The 23,152-nt window shown below is 31.5% G+C and overlaps 3 protein-coding genes across 3 annotated transcripts; 1 reads left to right on the top strand and 2 right to left on the bottom strand.

Annotated features, from left to right (window-relative positions):
- Positions 1-614: 614 nt before the first annotated feature.
- On the bottom strand, positions 615-1,754 carry LOC129288174 (uncharacterized). Its single transcript, XM_054924603.1, has 2 exons — positions 1,648-1,754; positions 615-1,233 (listed from the first exon to the last, which is right to left on the bottom strand). The coding sequence occupies exons 1-2, from the start codon at positions 1,650-1,652 to the stop codon at positions 924-926; spliced, it is 315 nt and encodes a 104-aa protein (XP_054780578.1). The 5' UTR covers positions 1,653-1,754; the 3' UTR covers positions 615-923.
- Positions 1,755-4,891: 3,137 nt separating this feature from the next.
- LOC129288175 (em-like protein GEA6) lies at positions 4,892-5,661 on the top strand. The gene is made up of 2 exons (XM_054924604.1): positions 4,892-5,070; positions 5,183-5,661. The coding sequence occupies exons 1-2, from the start codon at positions 4,956-4,958 to the stop codon at positions 5,356-5,358; spliced, it is 291 nt and encodes a 96-aa protein (XP_054780579.1). The 5' UTR covers positions 4,892-4,955; the 3' UTR covers positions 5,359-5,661.
- Positions 5,662-20,331: 14,670 nt separating this feature from the next.
- On the bottom strand, positions 20,332-21,251 carry LOC129287908 (uncharacterized). The gene is made up of 2 exons (XM_054924191.1): positions 20,608-21,251; positions 20,332-20,490 (listed from the first exon to the last, which is right to left on the bottom strand). Exons 1-2 carry the CDS (start codon positions 21,134-21,136, stop codon positions 20,396-20,398), a joined length of 624 nt encoding a protein of 207 aa, XP_054780166.1. The 5' UTR covers positions 21,137-21,251; the 3' UTR covers positions 20,332-20,395.
- Positions 21,252-23,152: the final 1,901 nt, after the last annotated feature.

Genomic DNA, 23,152 nt, shown 5'->3' on the forward strand with positions numbered 1-23,152 from the left:
CCAGAATTTTCAAAAAAGATACAAAAATGCCTTGCCATCAGTGTTAACCATTAGTTAATTGTTATTTTACCTTGCCATTAACCATTAGTTGATTGTTATTTTAACTTTCATTGCCAGCTCATTGCCACTTGGCAATTTTTTAAAGGATAAAAAAAAATCCACGTGGCCAGAATGGCAACTCTGGACTTATTTAAAGTGTTGCGATGTTTACTGATTACTAAACACGCACTTTGAGCATGCTTTTCATAACTCAAATTAAAACTGATAATTTAGCACCTCAAAAATTTTACAGTCAAATATAGGAGTTTAGAAAATTTTATTTATTCTGAACTTATTTAACCGCTTGAAAAAAATTCTGACCAAGCCTAAATTGAAATATATTTAGCCCGAAACCCAAAATTTTTATTAATAAAAAAATACACCAATTTCCAAAATTCACGCCCCTTTAAAAGCGAGTTAAAATCGGTAACCTGCTAAGCTGAACCTCATTACGGACTCTAGCATCTATCCAATCATGCCTCACAAATGGCCGGGCAAATCGATGTAACCGAAACTGGAGAAAGTTAACAATGTTGGGAAATAAAAATTCCACATTTAAAACTAAAAAGAGACATAAAATGTATATAAGCCAGTGATAATTCCCACCAATCAAGTAATACTAGTTCAGGGACAAGGAAAAGCTCAAGCAAACACGACGCAGAGTTAATGAACAACAACAACAACAATTATAATAACTTGGATGAGCCTGCTAGCCGAAGAACATGCTCCTCCGAGCTGACTCAACCCAATTCTCGACCTTTTCAATTAATGCAAAGTAAATCAAAGGAAACATCTCTTGGTGATAACAACTAACTTGACGCCATCAATGCGAATATCATCATAAAAAGCCACAAGCCCACGGTGATGAAGGAAATGGGGGGATTTTAAATGACAGCCAAACCTAAAACTGAAGCCGAACTTACGAGCAGAACTGCGATGGAGGTCAGGATGGGAAGAAGGCGAGTGCTGTGAGGAGGTGGCCGAACAAGAATTGTTCCGATCACCAGCATTAGATAGTAAAGAACAATGATCAAGACCAGACATATCTTGAGTTTATCGTGCTGGCTTTTGAACGAAGGGTTCGCTTTCGCTCCTGTGTCAGTTGTGTTCCAGGCCGCAAGTAAAGCCATTAACAGCGTTGAGAATTTGTCCAAGATCTCTCGCAATTCCTTGAAGAGTTTGACCACTTGCTGCCTGAGCATATTTGTTGAGAAGAAATTTTAGAAAGAAAGGATCTAACACTCCACGTTCGGTTCAACACAAGTAAAAATAGAGCAATTTCATTTTATGCCTATCGGTGAGAGAAGAGAGCATTAAAAGCAGAGCACGAAGAAATCAACCGGGGAAAATGTTGGGCATGATCACTTATCATTGCAAGCCAAGTTATTGTCATGAATAAAAACACAATTTTAGCCTCTTAGGTGCAATCTCCAAAAGGTTAACAGGAAGGAAGAACAGAGAAAAATTAGTGTGAAAAGAAGTGGTAAAAAGCAGAGGAACATGAAACAAGTATACACGAGGTTTATTCAATTCCCTTGTTCAAGACAAGAAAAACAACAAGATCAAACTTGTGCCATGGTTTTGTAAATGCAGAACAGAGAACACTACCTCATTGACAAGGTCTGGCTTTGTCTCTCCTAGGTGCTTCTTGAAGGGTACGTTGAAGAGCTCTGCTTCTTATAAAGGAGGAGGGGGAAGAGAGAGAAGAAGTCGAAGATTGGCATTGTTAAAAGTAAAATGAAATGAAGTGCTTTGCGTTTTGGTTAGGGCTTATTGCTAGAGAGAAGTTGGGACCTGGGAGACGTATTAAACGTTTTATACCCATCCCGGGATTCCCACAAGTTTATTACGCCAATATGAAACGCTCACGCCTTCCTTCATCCCACTCTTTAGAGCATCACGTGCTAGTAATTTACAGGAATAGCCATAGTATCCCACCTGCACGTGACACGTAAACTAGTTGGCCAGGAAATCAAAATTTAATTTATACTTTATAATTTATTTAAACTTATTCTGTTAATTTTTAGAAAATAAATTTGGTCTTTATAACATCATAACTCCGTGTCTTTTATAGCAACTCATAAATGAATTGTGTTATTCATGAATAAGCTAATTTATAAGAGTTTTTGTATAATACAATATATTATTTGTTATTAATTATAAAAAAATTTTAAATGATACACACACATATATATAACACATCTTCAAAAAGGCCCTTAAATTTTTTTTTTTTTGGCTTGAAAAAAGTCCTTAACTTTTTATAGTGGTTTTTCCATTCATTCTCCCTGATGAGATGTGGAAATCAAAAGGTCGACAAGTTAAAATTTGTAATTACTTGCCGTGCACGAGCATGTAAGAGGAATAGGTTCTCAAACATATGATGTGTCTGCCTTTTAAATCAAATAACGAATTCCCAAAATCTTTTATCACAATTTTTCTGAATGCAAGTGGTTGAAAATAGAAGAAATGAAGAAATAAAAAAGAAGAAAAATGAGAGAATTGCATAACAAGAGTAGACATGATATTAAAAATAATATAAAAGAAATATAAGACGAAAACTAAAAGGAAAGCACTGGAGTGATATGGCTACTATTCTCTTAGAAGCTAGTGCTCTATTAAATGCTAGAAATTTATTGCAATCTACTGGATATGTGTTGCTCTAAGAGGACAATGTTGAATTTGCTAAATGAGGAAGTGCTTGGTTTTGTCAAGTAATGAGGTTTCATAAGTATGACTTGCCTTTTCTTTCATACACAAAGTGATAGTTTTTTTCCCCCATGGATCCATGCTCCACATTTCTTTCATACCTTTAGTTTTTCCTAGATTTCTCCAGTTTCTCCTATTCCCAAAGACGTACATTCCTTGACCAAGTCCTTTTATGACCAGAGTTGATAATTTAAGTTGCGGGACTTATTCAAGTTAATATTAAAAATATTCAAACATATAAAAAATTTATATAACCAAGTTAGGTCCTAACACCTTAGCCCTTTGGGGCTTGTCCGAATACTTGAATTGTTAAAAATTATTTTATTTTATTTTTCAATTTTATGTCAAAAATTAATATTTTTAATTTTTATCCTATTTTAATTTTATTTTACTAATAATAAAAAAAATTGGGTTAAGCTCATTCAGGCTTGCTCACAGTAAAGAAACTTTTATAAATCCCTACATTTGATCTTAAAATTTTTTGAGCCTATTCATAAATTTTTAATATTATTTACAATCACTTCATTTCTAGAAGACTCAGGTGGTCTTGGACTAAAATTACTATTTTAGCCAAAATAATTGGGCTTGAGCTTGGGTCAAATTTAGATTTTAGTACATTTAATTAACTTAAACATATTTTTTAATTCACCCAAGAAAACTTAAACTAATTTTATTTTAAATTTTAAGAAACTAGTTTTGCCGAAGGCAATTGACAATTCACTGTGGGGTCGTATAGCAAAACATAATACCCTGCATCCTTATTAGGCTTTATTCCACCATTTGTCAGACATGCTTGTTTGAGGCATGCGTGTTGCAAAGTAATAGTCCCTCATCTACTTAGCTTTTTAGAGTTTTTAATATAAATAATTTGACAAGCCGCGTTACATTTTGGCCCAGTCTCATTAAAAAATTGGGCCAAATCTTGTCCGACTAGTCCTGCCCTTCACGCATCATGTAAATTTAAAAGTTTTGTGAAAAACAGACACCAAGTAACCAGGCAAAAAAAAAAAAAAACAAAGGATCGGAGTAAAAGGGGAATTCGTCAACTGTTTTATTTGACCAAAAGGGGAATTCAATAACTTAACAAATCAAAGTACGGAGGATCAATAAACTGTGCAAGCAAGCAGGAAAGATATTACATTGGCAATTTACAAGTAGAAAAGGTCCTAACAGTAAGATCAACTAAAGCTCTAGCTTGATTAAGGATGCGATCAGGGGTGGCCGTCTCGTTAGCAAAGATACGCAGATTTCTAGCTTCCCATAATTTCCAGCACAAAATGCACGAACCAATTTTTCAAGAAGTATCAATAAGGTGATTATTCATGATATCTGTTAACCAAGCATTAATACTTTTGTCATAGAACTCAGTACACATATCAAGCGACAATACTTTCTTCCAAACTACGGCAGCTAATTAGTTACAGCTCCTAAAAACATGGTCAATGGTTTCTTATGGCACGTTACAAAGTGAGCAAGTTTGGTCAGGTGTCATATTTCTTTTGTGTCGTTCAGCATTGGCAAGAAGCTTGCCCTTAAATAGTAGCCACATGAACGTCTTGACTCTTTGTGCAGCTGGTAGTTTCCGTCCATTCCTCCAGAGAACATCCACTCCATTCCAATTAAGGGATTGAGTTGCTGTGTACGTTGACTTGATGCTGAATTTTCCAATTGAACTAAATGCCACCGTGACCGATTCAAGTTACCACATTGGACTTATTAAAAAAAAAAAAAACCACATTGGACGTGTCCTTTTGAACGTCGCTGGAACCTGCGTGTCTCTATTCTGCTTTAGCCGCGTCCACATTAGACGTGTCATTGCATCGTCGCTTCTACTGTTTTCTAATAACCTGCTGTCACTCGCAGGCTAATCCTTCCTCTGTTTACCTCACACTCTGAAAGGCTTTATAATTAAACTAAATGGCGAAAGGTGAGTCCACATAACACAACAGGAATTAATATGTGCTTTGATGTCTTACGTGTCATTCTCTGCGGTTTCAAGCGACGAAAGCCATTTGCGTGGCGTTCCTCCACTGCCTCCGTGTGGTTTCCACCACGTGGCATCACATCATAAGCACTTGCGCATGCCACTATCATCTCCACTATAAATGCCGCACCCTTCCTTAAGGTGCGTCATCGTCTCAGAACATCGAATATCGTCAATTACATTAGTAGTCATTTCTCGCGTTCAAAACAGCAAGAAAAAGAAAGGAATGTCGTCACGGCAAGAGCGAGCTGAGCTTGACCAGAGGGCCAAGCAAGGAGAGACCGTCGTCCCGGGCGGCACCGGCGGCAAGAGCCTGGAGGCTCAGGAACACCTAGCTGAAGGCATATATATCTCTCCAATGTTTCTTTTTAACAGTAGTTTTACTTATAAATGAATATTATGTGTTATATATGCTGTAATATTAACTGAGTAGGGTTTGACATTGAATTGAAGGGAGGCACCGCGGAGGGCAGACGAGGAAGGAGCAGCTGGGGACAGAAGGGTTCCAGGAGATGGGACGCAAAGGAGGACTGAGCACCATGGACAGGTCGGGAGGAGAGCGAGCTGAAGAAGAAGGCATCTCCATTGACGAGTCCAAGTTCAGAACCAGAAACCAGCAAAACGAGTAGAGAGAGATCTGCATGTTTGTGACGTTCCTGCCTTAGTAATATAAGTAGTAACTCTAGGGTAGCTGCACGAAGTAATAAGTTTGTGTCTTGTTTTATCAGGACATGGTCATTGTGATGTTTTAGGGTTTCAAGTTTCTCTTTTGACCTTTAGTTTGCTGTGTGTCTCATGAGAATGGAGGCATCAACTAGCTATAGTGGATGCATGGACTTGATCCCCCGAATAAGCTTGGGGTCTTTATTTTCATGTAATGTATGTGTAACCTAACCTTGAATAATGGAGAAATTTGTGTTTGCTTTGGTTCCTGTAATATATGTGTAGTTCCTACGTTTCCAAAATTATCTAGATAATTTGTTTCACGTTAAAACAAATAGTTAACATGTAATCAGAATGAGTTCTTCTGTGCAAAAAAAGAGAAACAACACTTCGCCCTTTAGGATTAATATTCTGATCTGTCTAAAATTGGAATTAGATTAGGATCTGATGAAGTAAAAGTCAAACTAAAGGAATTAAATATGAATTTGGAAATGACTGACTATATATCGATAATTTTTTTTTTTTGGTAAATAAAGGCAAGCTAAAAGCTTGAGTTAAAGACCAGTACAAACTAGTGAAGTTCAGGTTCAGGTCACTAAATTCTTGTCCACCCAAAATCTGTCCAAGCATTGAGGAGTTACCGTAGGAACCAGGATAAGACCAGGCGAGCCATGAAAACTATTCTTTGCCATTAAATCAGCACACATTATATTCTCACGTCTAGTGTGAAAAACTTCAACCTCCCAATCCCCGAAGAGCACGTCACGGATATCAGCTAGTAGGGCTCCTAAAGGATGAGTACCCAGCATATCTCTTCTAATCAAGTTTATAGCATCCATTGAATCTGAAAAAAATCTAAATCTTGGTCAAATCGAGAAGCCTGGACACTATTAAACCAGATTTTATTGCATTGAGTTCAGCCTCAGTGACTGAGGAGTATCCCAAGTCTTGTTGAAAGCCTATAATCCAATCTCTTCAGTTGTTGCGAAGAACACCACCGCATGCTGCACGCTCTCTCTGAATAGATCCATCTACATCAACACAAACTACACCATAAGGGGGTGGAGTCCATGTTCTTTTCGACTGAGAAAAGCCTTGGAAGACCATGTGTCGTAGTTCCTTTTTACTAAACTTTCCATCAACAGATATTTTCCTTTGTGTATGGTCTCCATGACTAAAAAGTTGCTGCCTTCAAATATAGATTTACATCTAGATGTCTAGAGAATCCAACAAAAAGTGGCAAAAACTCTTGTCTAAGTCCATGAACTGAATTTCCAGAGTTCCAGTAGAGTCAGCCCTGCAAATTGTCATGGAAAAAACTAGAAAAAGAGTTAGGGTTTAAAACATAAGTTCACGCATCATTCGCTCTCTCACAATTTCTCAAAATATGAAGGACAGACTCCTCATGATTACACTCAAAGGGACATAAAGAAGTGTTTGATAAGCCTCTCTTGGTTCTGAGTAAGTTGGTAATTAATCTCTCATGAGAAACTTGCCACAGGAAGAATTTAATTCTTTCAAGAATTTGCCACTTCCAAATTTTGTTCCACGAGGCAGAACTACTCATGCCATTCCTTTGGGTAAGAAAGTTATATGCATTCTTGACTGAGAAGTTACCATCCCCTGTTGGTCTCCATTTTAGCTTATCCTCATAAATCATATTGGGGGGGGGGGTTTTATTTTACATGGACAAGACATAACTCAAGAAGGAAAGAGATCTTGCTATGCATACAAGTTCTAACCCCCACTAGGAAGTACATGATTAGCCACACGATCGCTTGGATTGATTTCAAGTGGTCTAGTGACATATTCAATAAGGGTTTGTCTAGAGGAGTCCACTCGTCCCACCAAAAGCTAATGTTCAACCTATTATTAACTCTCCTTCCAAGCCATCAGAGAACAAATCCCAAACCTCCATGATAGATTTCCATGTTAGAGAGATAGATTGGCATTTATTGATTTTTGGTATGATAGCCTTTTCACATCTGTACTGAGCTTTCAAACATCTAACCCAAAGAGCTTCCTGTTTAGTTACCAATCCCTAGCATAATTTCATAATGAAAGCCTCATTATGGCATCTCAAATTTTTAATCTCCATACCACCATCTTTCTTGGGCTTTGTAACTTGATTCCAGGCAATAGGATGCATCTTCCTGACTTCAGTGTCTTGGCACCATAAAAAATTGCGACTAAGTTTATCAATTGCATATGATAGCTAGGCAAGGCTAAAATGACTGCCTTGATGAGAATAGTTATGCTCGCAATATTAAGATACTTGCACTTCCATAGAGAAAGTCTTTTTTTGACTTTATGAATAATAGGGTCAAAGGTGGCTTTAGTAACTCTAGAATGGATTATTAGAACTCCTAAATATTTACCAAGATCAGTTGTGGTTCCAATCCTAAGGACTTGACTCAATTCCATTTTTCTATTGAAATGAACATTACGTGAACAGAACATTTTGGATTTGTCCAAATTGATGCAGTGGCTGGAAGCAACACAAAAACTTTGCATAATTCTCTTTACCTCTTCCATTTGGTTAACAAAAGCTTCCACGAAGAGAATGAGATCATCCACAAAAAAAAGGTAAGAGACACTAGGCCCTTTCACTCTAAAATTTAAGGGTCGCCATCTTTTTGCTTCACATTCAGATCTAATAAGTTGTCCCAATCGCTCCATGCACAGGATGAAAATGTATGGACTTAGGGGGTCCCCTTGTTTGATTCCCCTTGAAGGTTTAAATTCTGGACAATTTTCACCATTCCACAAAATACTCATGGAAGCAATTGTGATACAAGCCATGATTAGATTAATAAAATGATCATCTAAATCAATCTTCACTAACGTGTCATGAATAAAACCCCAATCAAATCTATCAAATGCTTTTTTCATGTCAACTTTAATTGCCACATAGCCTTTTTTTTTTTTCTTTGACTAACCCTTATCAAATGAATGGCTTCTTGAGCAATAATGATATTGTCGCAGCTAGATTGACCCGTAATAAAACTACACTGTTCCTAATCCGCTAACAAATTCATGACTTTTTTTAATCTATTAGTCAGGATTTTGGTGATAATTTTGAAGCAAACATTGCAGAGAGAGATGGATCTAAAATCCTTAAGGTAGGTAGGGCTATCCACTTTAGGAATGAGGAAAATATTGGTCTGATTAATATCTTTGATCATATCAGGATTAGAAAAGAATTTGCTTACAAAGTCACATACTTTGCTACCAACAGAGTCCCATTATGTTTAGAAGAAATGTGCTCGTAATCCACCTTGCTTGGAGCTTTGAAGGATTCTATAGAGAAAGCCCCATTCTTCACTTCTATATGATCTAGCATCCTTTGAATCAGATTTAAGTCCGACAAATTAATAGCAGGAAATGCTAAAAACCAAGTAGCATGATTATCAACGGAGGAATCTTTAGCATACAGCTGTTTGAAAAAATCGCTTGCTGATTGCGTTAGTATGTCAGGATCTGAAATCCAATCTCCCCTAGCATCTTTGATAGCATGAATAAATTGTTTCTTCCTTCTGAACATTGTGGAAGCATGCAAATGGCTCCAATTTGGCGATATATATATATATATATATATATTGATAATTTCATAATTTGACATTGCTGGCTTGGCCCAAAAAAAAAAAAAAGGAAAAAAATACTTTGACAGTGCTGGTAGTCCATGACTACTTATATAAGCGATAATAAAAGGGACATCAAATTAAAACTATAGTATTTTTAGATATAATTTATCTTTTCGTAATTTGAAGGGTTTTTTTTTTTGGCAGGGGGACGCAGTTTTCGGTGAATCTGATATTTTTACAATATTTAATTAATTGGAGATATTCGAAGAATATATTTCACGAAGTTGTTATTAACAAATATTAAGCCACTAAATTCACGACTCATTTATAAGAGGCTCATTGCAATTGATGATTTTTGGTTTAGGAAAAGACAAACAATCATGTTTTTGTTATCCTTATTAAAATAAAAAGAAAATTAATTATTTGATCTCATAGTTGTAGTCCATTTGTAACTCAATTATTATAATTTTAATTCAGTTGTAACTTGATCTATAAATTTTGCTTCTCATAATCTAGTCTCCATAGTTTCAACCACTTAAATATTAATCATTATATTTTTAAAAACAAAGTTATAAAGGTTAAAAATATTTTTGAACCTTTAATATTTATAATATTTAAAGATTAAAGGATAACAATTATAATATTTTGAAAATTTAATATTTATAATGTTAGTAGTAAAATCATAAAAATTAAAATTAAGTTAAAGTTTATTGCTAATTTTTTAAATTATCATACCCTTGTTCAAAATATTTTTAATCCTTATAATTTTATTTTTTAAAATATATGGATCAATATTTAAGTGGTTAAAACTAACGAGAATAAATTGTAAAAGGAACAGTTTAGAGACAGAGTTAAAACTAAACTAAAACTATAATACTTGAATTACAATGAGTTAAAATTTAAAAATTGAGTTACAACTAAATTAAAATTATAAAAATTAAATGATTAATTTTTCTTTAAATAAATAAGAACTAAGTTGTTATTTTCTGAAAATCAAGTTATTATAAAACACCAGAATTCATCACAACATATGCGTTTACATATATAAACAACAGTTTAGTTATTTTTATTTTAAATTATATGACACCTTTGAATGAGTTTTTTCATTTCAAAATATAAAACACTTTGGCTAGATTAAGGTTTCATTAAATACATTAATTTTAATATTATCTTTTCTCTCTCTATAATTAATTTCTATTTCTTCTCTTTTTAATATATTAAATAATGAATATTTTAAAATTTTATATTTTTATTTTAAAAATATAAAGTTACTAAGTGTATTTAATAATAAAATTTATTGATATGTGAGATTTTATTTAAAATTATTTTATAATTTGAAAGAGAGAAGCATCATTTATGTAATAATAATTTGGCTGTATATGAATAAAAACTAACCTGGGTCGATATCACCTACACGATCCATGTTGACTACTATCATTTTAACAAAAAAAAAATATTTTAATTGTTATTATTTTTCAAGATATATAGAAGTTATCATTTTACCCCAAACAAAAAAAAAAAAAAGATAGAAGTTATCAATTTCAAAAGATCACTTGTTAATGAGTTCAATCCCATGATCGAGGCTAGCATATGCAATTTTTTGCAATTTTTTATATATACATCTTTAACAATCAATATATGTAAACAATTGTTCACTTTTTTTTTCATTTTTTTTAAATTCACTAGTTTGTCACAATATAAGTTATTTGTTAATTAATTTATATTTATAAAAAAATTGGTTAAAATTTTTATTTTCTAAAATTTTTCACATCTTTTTAATCATATTTTTGGATGGAGTAAATATAAATTTGATTTATTCAAAACACTCCATTAATTACGTAAGTGAAACATAATAAAGTAACAATGGGTTGCACTCGGCGTTATCAATTTCAAAAGATTATATCAGCCAAATAATTTATAATTAATTCTTCAATAATTTACAATTATAGTTTTAATTTTTTATAATTGTTAAATGTGTGAAATTATAATTATAAAAAATTAAAATTAAAATTATAAATTACTCATGAATTAGTTTTAAACAATTAACGTTAAATTTTATTAGTAATGTATAATTGTTTAACTATTGAATATGTGAAATTATAGTTATAAAAAATTAAAATTAAAATTATAATTGCTAATGAAAAAGTTATAAATTACTTATTTGATTGATATAATATATATTTAATAGAGATATTAATATATTTATAGCCTAATTTTAAATTACACTTAGGTTTCAAGAGACGTAACTATAATTTTTAAATTTTGTAAGACTTATTAGAGAATAAGTTTGCTCCAAGGGACTTGTATGTAATTTTTTCTTCTTTTTTCAGATTTTAATTATTTTCAAAATTTTAAACAAATATAACAAAAATTTACATAAATGAGCCTTAATGACAATAAATGTCCTAAAATATTGAATTAATGACAATTAAGTCTCGATAAAATTTTTTGAAAATAAATTATAAATATGGATTTAGATATTTATGAGTAGAAATCCTTGATACAAACTAAAAGTTATAGTTACAATTAAAATGTTATATTTGTAATCAAAATTATTGAATGGATAATTATATGCCAATCAATATTTATAATTCATTTTCAAAAAAATTTATCAAAGATTTATTAACTCTCTTTAATTCCCTATTTTAGAACAGAACTATCATTTTCCCTTTATTTAATAAATGGAAATATATTTTTAATTTTTTTCTTTTAAAATGGTATATATTTGTTTTTTAATTAAGTTATAAAAGAGTTTTAGAATTATAGCTATATGAATTTAATTTTCTTAATATCTCTCCTTTACATTCTTATAAAGTTTCTATATTGATAGCAAGATTTAAATTGATAACCTTATAAGTTATGAGTCAAATTATCATTAATTGCCTTTTGTTTTAAGAATTGGATTGAATGAAAAAAAAAAAAGACAAGTTAGGCAAAAGAAGTCCCTTCTAAAACAAAATATTTTTTTTGTCACAAAACCAAGGAGTCAGCTCCCATAACATCAAACCAATAAAAATCATATTTAGGCTGATCCAACTTTGCTTGCTATAGGCCATTGACACAAAACTCATGTCGTTGCATGGGCTAACCTACTTCTACATATCAACCTAACCCTGACTTGGCTCAATATGGTATTAGTAGGGTAGAGTAATCTAGAATGTATCGATACTGTATCGGTATCATGTCGGATATTAATACTTGCCGATACTTTTTCAATACATATCATTAGAGTATCAAAATATTATTTTATAATTTAAAAAAATTAATTTTGATATGTATATGATGCTTTTAAATTGCAAGTTAATACTTTAAAGCCGATACTTCAAAGCTATTTTTAAGAAATTAAATTTTGTTACAATTGTGATATTTTAATTTTTTTATTCCTAATATATTTTTATGATTTGCTTTTAAAGCAAAGATTTGATTTTCCTTAAAAAGGTTTTATATATAATAAAAAATAAAAATTATAATTTTTTAATTATAAAAATGTAAAAGTATAATCTTTTGGCAACTAAACCCTAAGTAGCAAACTATTAATAGAGAGTGGGTGGAAGGCAATCAGATGTAAATAGAGTAGGGAATAAAAGTCGGGCTTAGAGGTCTGATTAAATAAGGATTTGGGCTTGAAAAATTAAGATTTTTCAAGGTAATTAGACTTTCGGGCCCAACCCTAATAAGTCCTAAAAAAATGGGCTTGGGGCCGAGCGGCCCTTCAAGCCTAGTTCTTTATTTTTTTCCTTTCAGACCCAAAAATGCAGCATTTGGAATATCTCAAAAAAAATCTTAAGCTAAGTCTCTCACCTCTCCTCTCTTAACTGACAACATTACCTCTCGCCTCTCCTGTATGGACTCTACCTCTTTTCTCTCTTATGATCTACTCTCCTCTCCATTCTTCCCCTCTCAATTCTCTAATTCTTGCTAGGGGTGATTCTCGTCATGGATACTTTCATTGTAAGTGCTTTCATCGTCATGATTTGCTCTCCTTCTCACCTCTCTTCTCTGGACTAATTATAATCTCTAATCCTTACTGTGGGTGCTCGCCACTGCTAAGTTTGATTCTTGTCATGGTTGCTTGTCTCACTATGGGTGCTCATTAGCCCCTACTCAATAGGGCTAAGCAATGGGTAGGTTGGGCTAGCTTGTCTTAATAGGACAAGGTAGGCTAGCTCGTCCCCATGCTTGACATATTTAAGCTCATTCCAAAATGGGCTGAGCTGGTCTAACCTTTTTTATGAATGTCCATTAAAAAAAATGGAAGTTGGAAATTAGGAATATAGTGAAAGAATTTAACAAGGCTGCAAGCTATTTTACTCATATTCTATATAAGCATCAGACTTAGATTTGAAAAAAAAATGTTGTTTACAAGCATAGTGTGGAAGTTTCTTTGTCCAGGATCAACGATAATATTAAATTCAAAACTTTTTTACAACACTAGAAATCATTATAAATGAAAACGAGTCAAAAATCAAAATGATCTAAACTGAGACAAAGCTTTAAATAAATGGGAGATGATCATAAATTTGAGTAGGAAAGGGCAAACCAAACAAGAAACAAGATGAAAGAACCTAGAATTGAGAAGAAGGATGGCAACTACAAATTTAGATTTAAAAGACTCTAACAAAGGCAAATAAAAAAAATTATCATGATCATTTTCAAGTTCATATCGGGCTCTTACCACCATTAAATATCAGGACTTTAGACTGAAATGAGATGCGAAGCAACAAGACTAAGATGCGAAGAACATGTGAGCATATTTAAAGTTTGAGAGATGAGGGAAGCTATTATTGAGGAGGGAAGAGACACGACTACTTAGATCGAGAAGTTGAGAGTATGTGGCAATGAGAAAAGAAACAACATCAATGATGAAATTGTCTTTAGGACTATAAATATGATGTCGTTACTCTTAGGCTATTAGCCACCAAGGGATGATGACGTTGAGGGTTAAAGGAGATGCGGAGATAGTGGTTGGAAAAGGTTTTCAATTTAAAGAGAAGAAGTAAGAGCACTAATGCGATGATTGGAGTGTCAAAGACTCAGAGAGATAAGGGACAACAATGATGACTAGTGGGATGAGACAATGAAACAAGAGTATACAGTGATAAGTCAAAGTCAAACAAGAGTGAGAGTGAGAGTCATTAGAATAAAGGTTTTAGCTTTCATTTTCAGGAGAGGGAGATAGAACGCACTGTTTTAGAGTTTTGTAAATATTTACATACTTACCCATAAATAGGATAGATAGGCTATTGGAAGGGTAACCCGTAATGCAATATCTGATAGCAAGTTGTAAACTCTCCTTACTTAATCACAATTATCTACAAAACCTAAGGTAATCCTTTTGGCTAAGACAATTACATTACTAAGTTTTTAATTTATAGAAATGGGATCCCAAGTTTTCATAAATCAAATTTACTTAAACATCATTTAATAAACCTCAAATCAAAGTATAATAATGTGTCAGATGTATGGGGTTACCTTATGGGAGTAAAAAGACTCAAAATCAGTTGAGAAATATCAAGGAATAAAAAATAAGGTAATGCATTACAGCATGTGCATATGCGTTGTGGCTGTCCCTCTCTACACCACGAGCCATCGTGTGTTGGATGCATCAGACAGTAGTTTTGCTATCATTTAACAGCAACTTGGTCCAACTTTTGACGTTCCCCATTTCTTCGTCCAATGTCTAAATGAGATTATTTAGGTGTCTACAAAAAGTTCTTTTTATAAACTAGTTAATAGCACATGTTTTACTTTCAAATTCTATCACACAAGGAAAATAGATACCTAAACACATTTTATAACTTTTCACAATTTAAGAGTGTCCCAAACCCTATACAATTGCCAAAAGCTTTTCCTAACACCCAGATTATACTCAATGAACTTAAGACTATTTGTACAATACACCACACACATATATATATTGAACAATATCAACTTTTCACTCTTCAACCCCTTACCAAAAATAGAAGGGAAAGATTTTAGCATTGCATTTTTCAATCAATTCTCATAATCATCATTAAATTAACATTTCTATACTTGTACTAGTATTTCGAACATGTTAATACTTTAACAACTCACAGATAACATCCTAGGGCCTAAAATACATCTCGAAATCATAACAATAATATAGTGTAAGTGTAAACTAAATGCATCCTAATTAGCAATATTTTAATTATTACACAAAAATAAATGAAGACAAGAGGCTTTACAGTAGGAATCTAAAATTCCTAAGCCTTTAGAACTTTTTCCCTTTCAACACTGGAGCAAAAGCCTATAAAATATTGAAAGAAAGAGGTGAATTCAACCATTTAATAACCAAGGTATACATACCCTATAAAATTGTATATTAATTGATTAAAACACACAACAAGAAGTTGAATACTCAAAATTATATAAGTATACAAAACATAACACAAGTTAAACTTTCACTATTAAGCTTATTTTCATATTTTGTAGTTCAAATCACGAGGTACATCACCACAATACTTATAAACCTATGACAATGACCCAATTCACAACTCGATACACATTACCACAATACAGACAACCATGTAATAATGGCATATTTACTATCATGATTTGCCACAATCTTAACAACTGTGTAACACATTAGATATGCATATATGCATGATCAGTTCCTCCTTATAACCTCCTTATTTTCTTTGACTGAAACCGTTGGCTATAATATCAATCAGGGCTCTATTCGCATGACTGGACTATTTAAGCTCACTAATTCTGAGGTGTGACTTGGTCAAAAATCACAGCTCTCACTCTAAAACTATAGCTTCTCCCACTCTCAAATTTTTAGGGTGCCGTATATTTTAAGCTAATTCCTTCAATAAACAGGTGGAGATAGCTAGATTCTAGTTCCTTAACAAACTATGGAACAATCTCTTCACAAATAATGGGACAAGGCTAACCTTCATGCACCGGAAGGTGACCACAAATACCATATAAATTTTTCACTCTTCTCCCTAGGCAAACTCCTGCCAAATGATCATGCAATGTTCATGCTCACTCATTTCACAATTTAATTTACTTAACATCAACACATTTGGCTTACAATGTTACGCCACCTAAGTGAGCATCAATATCTTTTTCATAAACATTATCCACTTAAATTAATCCTTATATTCACACTACTAAAATCATCACATTACTTCTAATACACATTTCCTATGTCAAAATAATCATATAAACTTAGTAATACCTCAATTCAATACAATTCATAGAATAAAAATACTTAAAGTTCAATTTGCAATTTTAAAAATTTTAGAATTGATAAAACTCATATGATTCATAACATATTCTCAATCGTAAATTCAATCACACATGCAAATAAATCCATTTTCACATTACAAGTCAATTAATAAACAACTATCCAAGATAGAATTTTTCTTAAACTTTTAAGAGGTTGAAGGTTACTCTTCAATATGTACTTTCAAGCTTGCTTTCTAAGTCAAATATGGTGTCTAGATGATTAATCTATAATTAATTAAGTCCAAACTCAATTAACACTGCCACAACATATTTTTCAACTCTCGTTTTCCATTTTTAAAATATTCAATACTCTTATTTCTCACATTTAGGCTTACTCATTGGGTATATTAATTTTTTTTAGCTCTAATAGTTTTATTAAACTCTCATATTGTCATTAATGGCCTTCCAACCAAATCTAACAACCACAATAAATGACATTTTTGGCCATTGATATACCTATACCCACAAAAAATGTGTAAACTCTTAATTTCTAAGTTTTAAATATTTAAACAATTCTCATTAACTCCATTTGAGTCAATGGATTCAGGCTCATAACCTATATGGACCAAAAATCACTTATATCACAAACCCTAACTCTCCATACTTAAGAAAATGGTTGAGAAGGAAGGAGAAGAAGTTATGAGACTTACTCTTAGGATTTAAAAGCTTCAAAATGTCTCTAATCTTCTCAAAATAGAAGCCCTAGCAGAGCTCAAGCATCTCCTCTTCATTTCTATTTCTTTTCATATGTTTTTCAAGTCTAATTTGTGACTTAGTTCTGTAGGAAGCGTACTGTGCACTATGATACCTGCACATGTATCACGACATGTGATACAAAAAGGTCTCTCTCTCTTTATGGTGGCTCGTGCACTGTAACATGTCATGCACATGTCGTAGCATGTGGTATAAAGTTATTTCTCTTTCTTTTTCTTACTTTTTGATGTTCGAGTGCCCGACCTTACTCCAGACTCAATCTTAGGGCTAAAAATACAACCCTAAAATATCTATTAGCTCTCTATAACTATGCATCACCTTAATCCTTAATCCTCTTTAACCACCTACTAACTTCATTTAACAAATTAGACCTAATTATCTTTCTAATTAATTAATGATTAAAATTTAAGATGTTACACGCAGTCTATCCCGCCCATTTAGACTAAACATAAGCTAGTTCACAAAAGTAGCCTGCCTATTTTTTTAACTAAACAGGTGAGTAAAAACCCTCACGCTTCATCTAAGTATGGAAGGGTTTAACAGGCTATGGATTGTTTATTCACCTTTACTGCTTAGTTTGATTCTCGCTGTGGGTGGCTGGGTGCTTATCTCGTGATCTTTAATTCTTGTTATGGGTGCTTCGTCTTGTTATAGGAGCTTATCTCAACCTGAGTGCTTTGGTATTTGATTATTGGCTTTCACCAGGTTTGATCTTGTCTATTTTTATCCCTTTCCTTCTTGATTCTTGATAACTCTCCCTCTTTGATCTCAAATTCTCAGACTCAGTCTCCTTTTCGATTTGATGATCTCAATGAGTATCGGCTTCAGGTACATTTTCTTTTCTATATAATGTTCATGTCCTTTAAATGTCTTAATTTCCAGTCTGTGATTTTTTTTATGCTCTATTGTTAGTGTGGTTCAAAAATTATATGGGTTTCAAGTGTGCTAACAATCACGATGTAGATTAATATGCTTTGTTAAACAAAGATTGGGATGTGAATGTTCATCATTTTAGGATCAAAATTTGTTTATTAAGAGAGCATTGGATGCAACACCTGCCTTCATATTTTTCCTCCAGAAGCTATTCTTGAAGGATCTCAAAGACCTCTTTAGATGGGTTTATTGCTTTTAGTTCTGTTTGTCTTATTTTCTTATTTTATTAAAAAAAAGATGATGAGAGTCACTTGTCTAATTTATTTTGAAGTTCATTTTTTTAATTAATTTGCAAGTTGTAATTTTATTTTAGATGTTTTTTTTCTAAAACAAGCTTATAGGCACAATTTAAACTCTTTGAATAAGGGCCAAACTTCAAGAATAAAGTGCTTTTAGAAAAACTAAGCTTTAGGGCCTAGGCCTATATGGGCTAGGCCTTCCCATTCCTACCTCTAGTTATAACTAAAATAAAAGTATAATTACTTATTATGTTTTGCTTAATATTACTATAAAGGACTATACACACACATGCTAGTTTGGATATTTTTTAAATTATAATTATATTTTAAATTTTTTTGTGATTTTTTTATAAATATATATGCATGCATAAAAAATGTATCATATCCTATGTTTTATTTTGAATCGAATACGATACACGTATCAATACCTGTGCATCGTAGGTAGGGTTAAATCCCGTTTATTCTTTCATTCATGTTTATACCCAATCATATTTTATCTCCTAATTCCTACATTTTTAACATTTTTGTAAATTAAATTTCTTATTCATTAGGCAAGGTACATATACCTTTATTTATTATGGGTCCCACATTCACATTTTCACCATATATATCTTTTAACGAAAATTAATTATTTAATTCATTTAATTTTAGTTTTGTTACAATTCAGCCAATGAATTTTGATTAAGCACAACTCACTTTTGACTCGATTGAAACTTAGTCAATGAGCTTTAATTCTATATAACTTGTTTATTATAATTATAGTTATTTATGTATTGAGTTATTGATTGACATTGATGATATATTCCCAACTATTTTTAAGATTAACCTCATCTGATTAACACGCACGCACATAGTACAGATTTCTGAACATTTCGTAAATTACAACTAAATTAAAATATTAAAACCAATTGAAAGAATTCAAAGAAAACAAATTAAATTAAAATATATTCAAATGCTCGTGCCCAGTCCTATTTTTCTTCCCAAATCTTTAGAAGGAATCTTCCCGAGAAGTAAAAAAAAAATCCATGAAACAATTCAAAAGATGAAAATAATATGTAAGAGAAATTTTTTAAATAAAATAGAAATACCTACAAAATATAATATCACTATTCAATCATGGTGTGATGACCATTAAAACTGAACAGATTGGCGGAAAAGACCCCCAAAATTCTAGAAGAAAGAAAGGAGATCGTAAAATAAAAGTAAAAAAGGAATTTAAATTTAAAACAAAAAAAAAAGCAACTTGATTATAGTGTGAGTTACCACAAATATTACTGGACATGTAATATGAAACATATAGTAATTCAAATAAAAAAATCAACTCCTGAAACTTAATCAAAATATGAAATCTGAATCAAGGTAAATTTGATCCACGACCTAATTAAATCTTGAGTGATCATCAAGATCTCATATATCCCATATATAATCTCTAAAGAGTTCACATTATTAATACAATGGTAATTCACATATAAATATACATGCGTGCATTGATGCAATCCAGTTTCTGCTTCCTTAAACCTCAAACTTGTGTTTTCCATTCCCTAATCAATATCAACAATTTGCTCTTGAAAGCTCTATGAATCATATCAATAGAGTTAATTAGAAGAAATGCTTCTGAAGTCACTAAAACATATACACACACAAATTAACACCTTGCCTTCATTTAAAATTTGAAGAACTTTCTTCAAGCTTATCAGTTTAAATTTTTTTATTATATAAATCATAGTCATAATTCAATCTCACAAATCATATTAATATTAATTTAAACCTTGTATTCAATGTATTTAAAATTTAATTCAATATTAAATATATTTTTTTTAAAAAAATAAACTTAGAAATCAACAATCTCAAATAAGAATAATTAAATTTAAGATTTTTTTGCCATGAATTGAAATAATAAAGGAAACCATTAAAACTTTGTATAATTGCAATTACGCCCACCTACACATGCATGTTACTCTTGCTAGTCCTATTGATGAAATAAAAAAAATTAAAAAAAATTAGTTTCATTTATAAGTCATATTATTAAATTTTAATCGTAATTTTTTCTTTTATCTCATTAAATGTTAATGAGAGAAGATATGTTATTAAGATTATATGTATTTAATGGGGATAAAATTAAAAATTTATTTAATTTTTAGACAAAGTTAATGATCCATTTTAAAATATCAAATATTGATTCCAGTGAGACATATTACAAGTGAGTCAGTAACTTATAAATAGTATTGAAAGAGAAAGTAGCTTGTAATAACTATGAAAGTTAGAGAGTAAAATAACTATGAAGAACTTTCAAAATCTATATCTTTGATCCCCAAGCTACTCTGGTAGTCGAAGCCCTGCCGATTAGTTCTCCAAACCTCGTTAACAATGCCTATCAAGCAAATTAAAGCCAACAGAAACAAAGAAAAACAATATCCATGATAAGCAAAAGTAAATAACATGAAGAGTACTAGAGTATGAACATAGTTGGATGAATTAATTAGTGTACCAAGTTTCTCATGCAAGCATTTTATCGTCTGGTTGAGGTCTCTTAGCCAACACTTTGTAATATATGTCACATAAACTTGCTTCAATTGCGGGGTCATGAGAGGCCGCTTCACAAATGTGGTCATGCTTGGAACGTCTTCCACTCTAACCATCTTTAACTTGGGGAATTCACCAAAATCAACTTCTTCTTCGCAGAAACTTGTGAGTCTTGGAAGCTGTTTCAGTACGAGGCTCTCCAACTTCTGCAGCACTAATGCTTTTTCACTGTTTCCAGCTCCTACATCATCACCTTGAAGAACATGAACCATTTTTTCACAATCACATAGTTTTAGCAGTTTCAGACAGGAGAGGTGCCCAGCCACTGAAACTGTGAACAATTTTGGCATGCTGCTGCAACGCACGATTATAAGTGATGTCAGATTTTCAAACACTGGCGGCTTCCTCAGTTGCGTGTTGGCAAGATCACTCAACACCAGTTCCTTCGATTGAGGAGCTATTTTCAGTTTACCATCAGATGAAGAACCCTCCATTAATTATGTCAAAATAACACCATTTCAAAATTCTGCAGTAGATAATAGAAATAATAATCTCAAAGTTAATCAATAATAGAACAAGTCGCAGGAAAATAAAAAATGATCACACTTACCTTAGCGATTGTCGGAAATGTTACTGGGAAGTGATGGAAATTCAAATGACTCTAGGAAGAAGCTTGAAAGCGGTGTGGTAGATTTCAAAGAACCATGATTAGATTCCAAAACAGAGAAAATTAATTATCTCGCTTGTCCGGTTTTTTTTTCCCTTTTTACATTGATTATTTCCCCTGGAATTGAGCCAATCACCCTTTTTTTTTTTTACATGGAAACTGTGTCACAAATTTCACATGAATTTTCTTTTAAGATGTTACATATTTGTTTTTTTGGAGTTAGAAAAGATTGACACTTGACAGCTTACATAATTTAATTTCTGACAAATAAGTTATATATTATTATCATCACAAATACCTTTTAAATAACTGTTGTTTAAAACTACTTTTAACTTAATTTAAACTTAAAAATTCAATTTATTCTGATTAGATAAAAAAATTAGATTAAAAAAAAGGGAGTGGCGGAATGTGTAGAACAAGAATTGAATAGCTTTTTTGTATCAAAAAGAACGAAATAGCTTTTTCCTGAGATGCTTAGCTTAGCGTGTGGACATTTCAAAGAACAGATCCCTAAAGTTGGCTTTGCAATAAAATTTATGAAGAAGTGAGAAAATAGTATATGTTAGTGATCATTGGTATTTCAAAAAAAGAAAATAAAAAACAAAGCATGTAAGACGCTTTACTCAACTTTGGGGGTAAGATATATAATATAGGCGATATTTTACGAAGACAGGGCAACAAAATAACCCAATTCTTTTTTAAAAAAAATGATCTTTTTTCTCTAACAATAGAAACAAATTCAATCAAATGCGACCTTAATATTTATTTTTAAAATTAATATACATCATTTATCTCTATATCTAATGTAAAATTTCTTAATTTTGTTAAAACTAGTGTGCGCCATACACGTGACTTTTCCAATACTTATGTTAAAAAGACAGCTTTGATATTTAGAAAATAGCATAGGATTGCGATTGCGATTGCGATGAATAATAAATTAACATTTGAATGGATTAATAAATATCATATTATTATAAACAATCAAAATACATCTAAAATTTTTGTATTATCAACTTATATGACAATTAAATGAGAATTAAAGGCATAATTTACTCCTAAACTTTTGTTAAGAGTGTTGGGTGCCTGTAGTGAAGGGTAGAACAATATTCTGCATAAATAATTTTTTTAAAAAATAATATTGCTCCTTCGTCAAGCATTCATTAATTTTACTGTTAATTAATCCAAAAAATTACAGAAATATGTCTTACTCATATAAAAGACACAATATTATTTTAACTAGTCATTTTGAGCGATGACTACTCGATGATTATCAAATCATCTTTGCAAGCAACACAGATAAATAATTAAAAATATTAATTTTTAAATAATATCTTACTAAAATATTAATACTTTAATATTTGATAATTTAAGTAGTATTATTATTTATAAATATTCACACACAATTTACAAGTTAACTTTTTAGATATACAAATTTGAAGAAGGTTATATTAATTTTGGAAGAAGGCTTACAATTTTATCATATTATTTTAATTTATAAATCACCTATAATTTTTAAAAAAATTAGTTGAGGTGTTAATATTGAAAAGAGAAGTTATAAATTTTGAATGAATATTTATAAATAATAATATTTAAATTACTAAATATTTAAATATTTTAGCAAAATTTTATTAAAATGAATATATTATTTTTTAATTACTTATTGATATTTCCAATATTAATGACTTGGTAATCACCGGTATTCGGTCAAAATGGTTGGTTGAAATATTTTTATATTTTATATGAATAAGAAATAATGGTCATTTTATAATTAACATAAAGAAAAAATTAATCATTTAATCCCTGTAGTTTTGACCCAATTATAACTCAATTCCTAAACTTTAAC

The sequence above is a fragment of the Prosopis cineraria genome, unplaced genomic scaffold (genome assembly GCF_029017545.1).
Source record: "Prosopis cineraria cultivar Desert tree isolate PC_DT_omini unplaced genomic scaffold, ASM2901754v1 PC12, whole genome shotgun sequence".
Lineage (NCBI taxonomy): Eukaryota > Viridiplantae > Streptophyta > Magnoliopsida > Fabales > Fabaceae > Prosopis > Prosopis cineraria.